Source organism: Brassica oleracea, chromosome C7, assembly GCF_000695525.1.
Source record: "Brassica oleracea var. oleracea cultivar TO1000 chromosome C7, BOL, whole genome shotgun sequence".
Taxonomy (NCBI): Eukaryota; Viridiplantae; Streptophyta; class Magnoliopsida; order Brassicales; family Brassicaceae; genus Brassica; species Brassica oleracea.
This window is the reverse complement of record NC_027754.1, coordinates 989,310-1,000,710: the sequence shown is the minus strand read 5'-3', so window position 1 is coordinate 1,000,710 and position 11,401 is coordinate 989,310. Positions and strand designations below refer to the sequence as shown.

Genomic DNA, 11,401 nt, shown 5'->3' with positions numbered 1-11,401 from the left:
AACATATACTATATCTTTCAGAAACAAACGTGTTGTTCAAAACATTTATCTTTCAAAAATAGAAAGAGTAGCATTTCTTTGTTTTCTTTGGGTTTTGAACTCTTTAATCAATCATACTAAACTTTAAATAAAATTCTGCAAAGACAATTAAAAACATAAATTGTTGACGAGAATATATTCTAAACATTATTTAGATAAAACAAAACTACTGGAAGAAAAAAAAAACTCTAGACAAACATGGAGTTTTTTTTTTGTTAAAGGGTTTAAACATGGAGTTTCTAAACAAATAATTTTATATTGCGAGAAGTAGGTATGAACAACATACAGATCGACTCATGATACATACTCATGTGGTAAGCTCTTTGTGGTTGTGTTACGGTTTGGTTACCAAAGCGACAAAATCTTTGGAAGATTTAAAACCCAACTAGTTCCATAAAGGAGGTAGGCTTTGCACAAACCCATACATTTGCTTCTTTCTCCATGATTCTCAGAGTAGCAACGATTCTCTATGGGCTCTCGTCAATCTCATCAGGAACATGCAGTTTCTCCATTGCAGCCTGTTTCAGACAATAATAACCAGTTTCAAAATTTAAAAGCAGTATATAAAACCATCAGAAGATGACTCTGTTTGTGTGTGTTTTCTAAAAGACTCCAACCTTTATTGCAGCAACATCAGTTGCAGGCGGTTTCATATCCAAAGCTAGACCGAAATGAAGCATGGCTTTATCGTGCATGTTTCGCCGCTTATAGATCCTGCCCATTAAAGCGTATACGCTGCTCTCTGAAGGCGCATACTCTTTAAGCTCCTCCAGAACTTCTAGAGCTTCATCTAATCTCTCTAAGCAGACAAGTATGTTAGCTTTCTGGTACATTGGAAGAGGATTCTTCCTGTCTGCTAATATAGCTTGCTCCATTATCTCTAACGCTTCCTCGCTTCTCTATTTACACAGAACAAAAACAAGATTCTTTTTAGTCATTCTTCAAAAGAAAGTTCTATTAAATGAGTGTAAGAATATAACCTTTAAGGCATGAAGAGCTGTCCCTAAATAAGACATTATAACAGAGGAACTCGGGTTTATTAAGAAAGCCATTCTGAAGTGATGCTCTGAGAACTCTAACTTCTCTTGGCGTAGATAGATCATTCCAAGCCCATACCAAGCGTTATAGTGTCTTGTGTCTACACGAAGTGCGTTTTGGTAACTTTTCATTCCGTTCTCAAAATCTTCTAGAGTTGCGTATCTAGAGAAACGGTAAAGAGAGAGAGACTGTTGCTTAGACCAACAACCAAAGCATTTCAACCAGACTATTGTTAAAATGGATAGAAGCTTTCTTACTCGTGGCCACATAAAGTATGTGCATATGCAAATCTTGGATTCAGTTGAACAGCTCGTAGGAAATTCTTCAGTGCAGTCTCATGGTCTTTTTGCAAACTATAACAGTTTCCCATAGCACACCTACATAATTTCACTTAATTCTGTTATGACCAACAGCAAATGAAGTAATTAATCAGAAAGAGACATTCGACAATAAAATACCAAGATTGCGGAGCTAAGCGATCTGTTGATATGAGTTCCTGAGCCAAGTAACTAAGTTTCATATCTTCCTTCAAGTGCTGCAAAAACATCATTATTTGATGAGACATTTCAAATTACCTGAGATTTATTTGCAGAAATTTACCAAACTCCCGTGAGACTAAAAGCAAAAGGTCAAAGTTTCATCTAACTCAGAGGAGTTTCCATATTTAGAAATAACAAAAACGCACTTACGTAGAGGACAGTAGAGTAAATATCCATTCCTTCTAAGCTATAAGGAGAAGCCTGGCGGGCTTGACGGAATGCTTTTTCCGCTTCTAAATAGTCTATTAATTCAAAGTATGCTTTACCCACCTGCATGCCATCAAATGCCCTCTAACAATTAATATCACAGGCCACCAGGCTAAAACTTCATGCGCCAAACTGAACAAGATAGTTCGTGGAATAAACATATCCAAGTATGACAACTTAAAAGAGAGAAGAGTCACTTATTACCTGGGAAAGAACCCATCCTGTATTATAGTGCTTATGTGGAAGATTCATATATGTATCTAGTGCCTCCTGAAACACCCAGAAGCACAAGGAAGACAATGAAATAATCCTATATAAATTACCTTTGTATTACTCAAGTAAGCAACAATATTCTTACCTGACACTTGTACATGTACGAAAGTCTACACCCTTCCCCGAGTGTCCTTAGGAGGCTTAATATTTCTGAAATACCAATTATGATTTTCTGCGACATTATTTCGTCTTCTTGATCACAGGATTTAGCATCACTGGAAGCCATAGAACCAGTCGTTGAGGCAGTATTAGGCCTTGAATCATCAAAAGATTCCCCACGAACCCCTAAACCAAACAGGATGACAACGAGTTGAGTATCAGATAACAAAAAGAAAAAGAGGCATGGTTACAAAAATCACAACAGACCAGCTTTCAATAAAAATATGGTGATATAGTGCATGTAATGTCACAACCTTCATCCATGTTTTCATTTGCCCAAGAATTCCCCTTCCGAAGTGTAACAGAACGAAGTCCCAAAGAACCCAATTTAGAACCTCCTAAATGCTTGGAAGTGTTGTTCCCATTTCCGCTTACTGTTGCAACACTTGCATTAGTGTTTGCACCTGAATCAGCAGACAATCTCGAACTCCTTCGTGGACCAGAATCAGAAAACAGCCTGCCAGAAATCTGCATAGGAAAAGATATCATAAGTAAGACAAAATTCAAAAAGAACCAGAGTACTATAAAGAGAAATGAAAACCAACAAATTCAGAATTGTGTCTTTATGACAACAAGTAGACCAGTACAGGCATGTGAATACTACCTTACGTAGCTTTCCTTCATCTACAAATTTTCTTCTGGGTGCAGGTGCTTGAATGGTAGAGTTTACTGTGGACTTTGGGGAATTGTCAGTAGTAAGGGAGTTTTGGTTTGGAACGGCCGGCTGAAAATTCCGGAAAAGTGGTGGTGGAGCCATACCGGATAGCTACAAGTTGACAAATATACAAGTCAATTTAAATCTCATTCACAGCTGCTCTTTAAAGCACATACACAATACACCATGACCAAAATAATGCTTATAAGGTGAAAACATAGAGTTTTCCAGATATAAGTAGTAAGGTAGCATGCCAAACCAGAGACATTAAAAACAGACTCAGAACTAATAGTCAATGAAAGATTAGCCAAACCATCTTTGGCACTGAAGGTATAACATAATAACCAATGCAAGCACTACAAAATCAATACCGTATGATGCATTAAATAACCAAATTACTCAAGAATATGTGATCAATTCAACAGAAAGCCGACCGACTTGTTGATATTAAAAGAAGTGTGACATTACCTGTGCAGCCACTGGCAAAGGGGTATTATAGAATGACATGTTCGAAACACCTCCGTTAAGACCATGCGAGTGGAAATTTCCAGAGATATCTTTAAGGCCATGGCCTTGCGTGTGCTTGGGCTGCCTTGGACTGTAATCTTCAGAGCTCGTGTTTTTAACCGAAGTAGTATTACGTTCATCATTGTACGTGTTTAAGCCGAGTGAAGATGGCAGTTGTTGCATGTACTGCTTTTGGATGGAGAGAGCAGCTGCTTCACCAAAAACCGCAGATGGTTCCTCAGCAGCACCTGAAAAAGTAGGATGGCCAGAAAAACGTAAGAGAAGCATAACAAACGTACCAAGTATGTAGAAAATGCATTGTGTTCACCTAGTATGCATAATTCCTCATATGCAGCCCAAAGTAGAGGATCCAGTGTCAAAGACTGCTTAAATTGTTGAGCGGCGTTCTTCCTTCTATCAGTATACCTGAAAGATCACTAATGAGAAAACATCTCGAACAACCATTGGCAGAATAAAGACGAAAATGCTTAGAGAGAGCAAGAAACGAACTTGTAAATAAGCCCAAGAAGGTAATGACCCGCTGCACCATTTGGGATCTGCAGAATAACCAGAAGCTATATTATTACCTTCTTAAGTGAACTAAATAAAACACAAAAGATGTACCAAAGATACTGACACCGAGAGTTTGTAAGAAGACATTCGGTGAGAAAATAAAAGCAATCTACCAGAGATGACAAAGTACCTCCGCACCAGGTTCATTAAGAGGGCAGAGTGCAGATTCAGCTTCATTGAGAAGGTCCATCTGGTAGCAAGATAAGGCGAACAAGTACCGAGACTGAGCCATTTGTGTTCCTTTACATAAGAAGGACGCAATACAAAGATGAGCAAACGACCTAATAAACTGTGGAGAAACCAAGCAACATACCCTTGAGCAGATGATAGGCACTGTAAGCTTGATTATTCTGAAGGTAACTGGTGGCTAACAGCTGTAGATTAACCTATGCAAGAGGAAGAGTAGAAAGTTTTACTGACATGAAAGCCTCAAAGTCTGGTTTTTTTACTGACATTGTTTCACTTAAATGATGCTAGCAAATTGGAAGCTGTATAAACCCTAATTTGAAGGTTATACAATTGCTAAGCTCCAAGGAAAGCAGACACTTTGGGATAACAAAATAACACAGGAGAAAGTCAAAACATTGGGGAGAGAGATCTAAAGAAAGAAGCTTGTTTTGCAATTTGTCAAAAGATAGAACCTGACCAGGTCAGTAGTGGAGATTCCAAATTCGAAAAGAAAAAAAATCGAATTTTCATCGTCTAATCGACCAACGAAACAAACATATAGATCTTGAATCAAAGGGGGTAAAAGCTAAGAAACCCAAAATCGATCTCGAAGAACTCAAGGACGCTCGATTGAATTACACACCCAAAAGTACCCCAGTTGCAATTAACACATAATCTCTATATTTCGAAATCACCAACAGCTTCGATTTACAGAATCCATAGAGAGAGAGAGAGAGAGTGGAAAGAAGAGGTAATAACCTCAGAGGGAAACTCGGCGCAGAGACGCTCACACATGAAAATGGCATTCTTGTACACAAAATGACTGAGGCTGTTGCGTACACAGTCCACTAGCATAGCTTCCATTGTTGCGAGCTTGTCTTCCTTCCTTCCTTCCTCGAGTGAAAGAGGGGTTTCTGTTTTTCTCGATTTCCTTTTTTTTTTCTTACCCTTTGGTGATTTATTTTGAAGTCGTAAATAATTTCAAATTTTGAGGCGGCACGTGCGATGCTCTGTTTTCAAACTATTCGGCACGTGACAAAGACTCTAAACTTTTAATCAGTACTGGGCTTTGCAATTGATCCATTCGTTATTTTACAATTGTTTGGCAGCCCACACTCTAAAATGTAAATTATTTTTTCATTATGATAAAGATCATTTAAACTATAAACTAAAAATTTAAAAATGCAGTCAGATAGAATTATTGTTGGCTGTAGAATCGTCTGTAATATTTCTCATAGTTGTAATAACATAATTATCCAGCATTAAAAACAAAACATAGAGCGGAAATTCTTATTACAAATCTTGGTTGTTTTTTTTTTGGAAAAAGGGTTTTTACGAATCTTGGTTGTTTTAGAGTAAATTATAACTTTTCGGTTTTATTTACTTCGCGATCTAAGAAAATACATAAAAACAAAAAAAAGAACATGGAATCATAATTCAGATGAGCATGAACATTGAACAATAAGTTAATTAAAATGATTAATAGAAATTAATAAATACCGTAATAATTACTATACTTTATTATTTCCAATTTGTTTTGACGATCATTGGTGGTTTGACTATTTTATGCCCGCATTGTTAACACTTGAATTGAAAATCTCCTAATCCACAAGCTCTTAAAACTCGGGTAAAAATTGTTCTGTCAGCGCAACCCATCCACCATCAGGAAGCTAGCGACTCAGTCCATGATCTACAACATCTGGAGGCAGCGCAACTCGGCAGTTCATCTCACTGGATTCTCCCCGCAGCAGACAACATTCGCCACCATAGACAGGGATATCCGTAATGCCATCAGTGCGAAAAGACATAGGAGGAAATTTACTATTCTTATGCAACTTTGGATTAGATAGTTGCAACTTTCTGATCTAACAATCATGTGTATACCTTGTTTTTTATTTCTTTTTGCCAAGGTATCACTTTTAGGCTTTTGTAACCCTAAACTTTCATTTTATAATATTCACAGTTTAGCAAAAAATAAAAAAATAAAAATTGTTCTGTCATGAGGTTTGTTCTTTACACGACATACATATGCTAATGTTGTTGGCGTTACATTTCTATTCCAAACTGAACAACATTTTATCTTCTCCTGGTTATTTTTAGGCTCTTGGCGCAGGCATGACTGAAGAGTTTTAAGGCAATCACTCTTGATGTTCAAAAAAAAAAAAGGCAATCACTCTTAATCGTAGCAGGGAATGATGTCAACATCACGACAAAGACGATACACATCAATGGAATTAACTTCATTTTTGGATTAATTAGTAGCGCTCGTGATAATTAACCTCAGAATAAAATATTCTTTTGAAAAATCTGAAACAATTTAATTTTGGAAAAAGTTGTATGTTTTGAGGTCTTTAAATAGCAAACCAGAATAAGTAAAAAGTGGGAATATTGAAGGTGGAAATCGAGTCCTACACTTATTTCTATTTTTAATGTCAAAATTTTCTATTTTTATTTACAAATCATTATCTTCAAAATAAAAGTATGATCTGATGTGGAAGCCCCTTAGTTTAGTGGTTTGACTAAGAGTTCACTAATACTTCTACACCAGGAGGTCTGGGTTCAAACTCCAGAAAACGCAAATTATGCAGATCATGGAAAAAAAAGGTTACAAAAAGTCTTCAGCATGGTGCAAAGGCGTATCATCGAACATGGATCTCATAGTGCGGCTCGGAGCGATGCAGTCAGACGTGGATTCTCATATGATGGTAGAATTGTCGGTTATAGAATCGTCTATGTAATATTTCTCATCGTTGTAATAGCATAATTAATCAAACGTAAAAAAAAGTATGATTTGATCAAATGACCTATTGAGTAGGAATTGGTTATAAATTGAGCTCTTGATGAAAAGTTTTTTTCCAACATAAATTTATTAATATTTGATCGGGAACAATTATACAAATACAATAATAAAAAATCACAAATAAGAAAAACTAAAATGATAAAAGAAAACAACATATCACAAATAAATTGAGAAAATGATTTTTTGCGGAGTCTTTGACAATAAAGTATCAACGCTATTGATTTTCTTGCGGAACTGAAAGTTGTGTGGCAATATGATCATCAGTACTCCTTATTGTATTATATTGGCTTTATTTCAATGTGGATCTATAATTACTTCAAAAGTTTTAAGAAAATATTTAGAAGAAAATATTTAGAAGTTAGTATGAAAAAAATCTTAGTCAATAAATTTCTAGGTTGTATTTTTTATTGATATATCCTATTTATATTCTCTTTGTTTATCAATTTTTTGTTTTAATGTTTTTTTTAGACGTTATCTGATTGTTATTAGTCGCTAGATCATTTCTCTGCGCTACCCACGGATAATATATTTAAATTTGTTACATTTATCATTTTTATTTGTATGTGAATTTTTGTATACTATTTCTAAATTTGATTTTTTTTTATTTTTAGTTTGAAGTAAGTATTTCTATTATACATGTAACATAATTAACTAATAAAATACGAAGAATCAAGTCCGAGATTTTAGAGTTATGTAAAAAAATATAATTATATATAGAACATAAATTATCTTAATATAAGAGATCGGAATCTCATCTCGAATAAATTCACGAAAAGAAAAAGTACTCCAATAACCTACTTAAAATATAAACCCCCTTTTCAAAAAAAAACGTACTTAATAATATTTTTTTACGTGTAATAGTTGAAAACTGACAATTGAATATCGATCTAGAATATTGTTTTAATATATCTAATGGTAAAATATTAATTGTAATAAACAAGTTTTGAATTTTTTAATATTACATGAATTAGAAGTCTTTAAAATCTAAAATCTATTTTATCATAATATATTTTTATTCACTTATTATTTTGACGTTACAAAATATTGCTTTAGTTTTATTTGTATTTTTTTTAAATAATTTTGTTTCTTTTTAAGTAATTTTAAAATTATCAAGAATATAATATATGTAAAATTATTTACTTAAATATATCCAAATATGATGTCTCATTTTTATATGTGCTTGCGTTGAGCATATTTAATTTGTAGTTTTTATATTTAATAACACCTTGTTGCGTGCTGTTCTATGGTTTTAATAAATGTGTTGTCATTTCATATTTATTACTACTAACATAATTTTTTAGTGATCAGTGATAATGTATTTTTAACGTTATGTATTATATTTTATCGTATATTTTCTAACTCTTCATGCTGGTACTTTTTTAGAATCATTTTAATTAGATAATATGTTTAAAGATATAAATAAAACTATGTATGTTGTAAATTTAGACTTTTTAGTGTAACTGAGCACTATCAATTATGGAAATTATATTATGATTTTATTTAACTAAATCTTTATTTCTGTGTATATTTTTTGTTTTATTTTGTATTTTTACAATTTTATTGTCTTATTCTTTAATTGCAGAGAACTGCTATTTCCAATTTTTGTTTCATATACCTTAAAATTCTTCGGTTGATTTTTGTTTGTTTTCTTTCTCCAATTACAATGTACTGTTCGACCGTTTATTTTTTTTTGGACATCAGATAGAAAAACTTAAACTCGAAGAATGGAGTGGATATTTGTGCTAGAGAAAACTAAATTTAGCCACTAATATAGTGATATATTATAATATTAGAAGGTATAGAAACTCTTCTTTGTTGTACTACGCTAGACATAATTAAGTTATTATCAATTGATTCTATATTTGTGATAACTGGAAATACATCTTTATGTCTTCCTTACATCATTCTTAATTGGTTTACAGTTCGACCATTTCTAATATACTGAGAGTAACATAATATTAGATGTTGATTATCTCTTTCCAATTAGGAATGCACAGAATGAGAGAAATTCAAGGTGAAACCACTTTACAATTTTGTCCTCATACCTATATAGAGTTAGTTTATAGATTACTCTATCTGTTTCAAAATGTAATCAGTTTTAATTAAAATCTGTAATATTTAAAAGTTATTACTTTAAAAAACTGTATTTTAATATATAAATTTAATCAATTACACGGTAATTTACATAATTTAACTGGCCACACAATATCCAATAAATATAAAGTTACATTGAAATATAAAAACAATTTATATAGTGAAACAAAAAATACTTTTAAATCATTATATTATAAAACAAATGAAATATTCAAATTAAATTGAAACATTAAAATATTAAGAATCAAAAAAGCTGAAATCTCAACGTCGATCATTTACGTCGGCCATGCCTTAGACCACCTCCAATGCATTCCTCTATTTTTTTTTTCTAAAATAAAAAAATTTCATAATAGAGGTGGATTTGTCTCCGATGTATTTTTCTATTTTCTCTCCTAAAAAAAAATATTCTTGATATATTCTTTTCTAAGTTTACAAATAATATTTTTTATTTGTGAAATTTGAAAACCAGCCCAATTTATTTTAGTATTTTATCAAATTATGAAATTATTTACACTAAATATTTCTTTACAAACTATTATGTATAAAAAAATATAATTATATTTATATAAAAAATATAGTTCACTAATAAAATATTTTCGGTTATAATTGTTTAAGTAAAAAGTTAAGGGATCATTTTGTAAAAAACAAATAGAGGAGATGACATGGCAAAAATATAGTTTCTCATTGGCCGATTATTTTCTCCTGCGTGGACACTCTATCTCAGGCTTATATCCTCCAGTTTTAATTAAAATCTGTAATATTTAAAAGTTATTACTTTAGAAAACTGCCATTTAATATATAAATTTAATTAATTACACAGTAATTTACATAATGTAATTGGTCACACAATATCCAATAAGTATAAAGTTACGTTGAAATATAAAAACAATTTATATAGTGAAACAAAAAATACTTTTAAACCATTATATTATAAAGCAAAGAGAATATTCAAATTATATTGAAACATTAGAATAGTAAGAATCAGAAAAGCTGAAATCTCAACGTCGATCATTTACGTCGGCCATGCCTTAGACCATCTGCAATGTATTCTTCTATTTTTTTCTCTAAAATAGAGGAATTTCATAATTGATATGGATTTGTCTCCGATATATTTTTTTTTATTTTCTCTCCTGAAAAAGAATATTCTTGATATATTATTTTCTAAGTTTACAAATAATACTTTTTCTTTGTGAAAGTTGAAAACCAACCCAATTTATTTTAGTATTTTATAAAATTATGATATTATTTACACTAAATATTTCTTTACAAACTATTATGTAAATAAAACATATAATTATATTTATATAAATAATATATTTCACTAAAAAAATATTTTCGGCTATAATTGTTTAAGTAAAAAGTTAAAGGATCATTTTGTAAAAACAAATAGAGGAGGTGACATGGCAAAAATATAGTTTCTCATTGGCCGATTATTTTCGCTTACGTGGACACTCTATCTAAGGTTTATATCCTCTTTTTATTACTTGTTTGATTAATCAGTTTGTGAATGTTGTACCTCTGGAAATCTCATTGCATAAGGAGATCTTCAATTAAATTAGAGTTAACTTTTTTTGACATCGAAAGCTCCATACGTTTATTAAGATGATTCCAACCAAGTGGTGTCTAGCACCAGCCAAGTTGGGACCTCAGAGTGTACATGGGAAAAGCAAAAGCCTCGAGACCTAGCACCATTCGCAAGGCGATCAGCTCGGAGGTTATTTTAACGTGTAACATAAGTAATGGAGCAAAACAAAAACTTAGAACGACGTTCAAGGAACTCATCAAACTCAGCCATAAGACTTGGTCATTCTTCTTCTTCCTCAATTAGCCTAACCACCTGCAAACAGTCTGGTTCAAAATCCATCGAGTCGTGACCGAGGAGTAGCGAGGATTTCATGGCCCACAGCAAAGTACTGATCTCTGCGTGTACGGGGGACAAAACTCGGTTACTAGCGAATGAACCGAATATTGTAATCCCATCCTCCTTCTCAATCACGAGTCCACCACCGAAGCGAGCATCGTCCTCTTTCCAGGACGCGTCGAACCTGCAAAGGGGTCTTCGTGGTGGTCTGACAGGTAACTCCGGCATGTCCATGTTATCGCTCTCCTCTGATACGTCTGGGATGGTTTGCGCCAATCTCCAATTTGACGCCTCCGAGGTTGCTGATTGCATCACCTCCAATGGCGAGATCTCCTTGTCGTTGAACACCTTCTCATTACGTGCTTTCCATAGGAACCAGAGGACCCAAGGGATATGGCCTATGCTATCCTCTGATCCATTCCGTTTATGTACTCTGTTAAGAAGGCAATCAAAATTGTTGTAGATGGAAGAACTCTGGAATTCGCCCG

General features: G+C 33.1%; 1 protein-coding gene across 1 annotated transcript; it reads right to left on the bottom strand.

Moving 5' to 3' along the window:
- Nucleotides 1-473: 473 nt before the first annotated feature.
- Nucleotides 474-5,087, bottom strand: LOC106301362 (cell division cycle protein 27 homolog B). Its single transcript, XM_013737741.1, has 16 exons — nucleotides 4,918-5,087; nucleotides 4,304-4,376; nucleotides 4,121-4,230; nucleotides 3,928-3,974; nucleotides 3,746-3,843; nucleotides 3,379-3,665; nucleotides 2,860-3,021; nucleotides 2,510-2,723; nucleotides 2,182-2,381; nucleotides 2,028-2,093; nucleotides 1,767-1,886; nucleotides 1,536-1,612; nucleotides 1,335-1,454; nucleotides 1,020-1,239; nucleotides 657-938; nucleotides 474-557 (listed from the first exon to the last, which is right to left on the bottom strand). Exons 1-16 carry the CDS (start codon nucleotides 5,020-5,022, stop codon nucleotides 507-509), a joined length of 2,232 nt encoding a protein of 743 aa, XP_013593195.1. The 5' UTR covers nucleotides 5,023-5,087; the 3' UTR covers nucleotides 474-506.
- Nucleotides 5,088-11,401: the final 6,314 nt, after the last annotated feature.

Coding starts and splice junctions, on each gene's coding strand:
- LOC106301362 (XM_013737741.1), bottom strand. CDS start 5,022: ATGGAAGCTATGCTAGTGGACTGTGTACGCAACAGCCTCAGTCATTTT. Junction 1,613..1,766: donor TTTACTCTACTGTCCTCTAC/GTAAGTGCGTTT, acceptor ATGTTTTTGCAG/CACTTGAAGGAAGATATGAA. Junction 1,455..1,535: donor CGCTTAGCTCCGCAATCTTG/GTATTTTATTGT, acceptor GAAATTATGTAG/GTGTGCTATGGGAAACTGTT.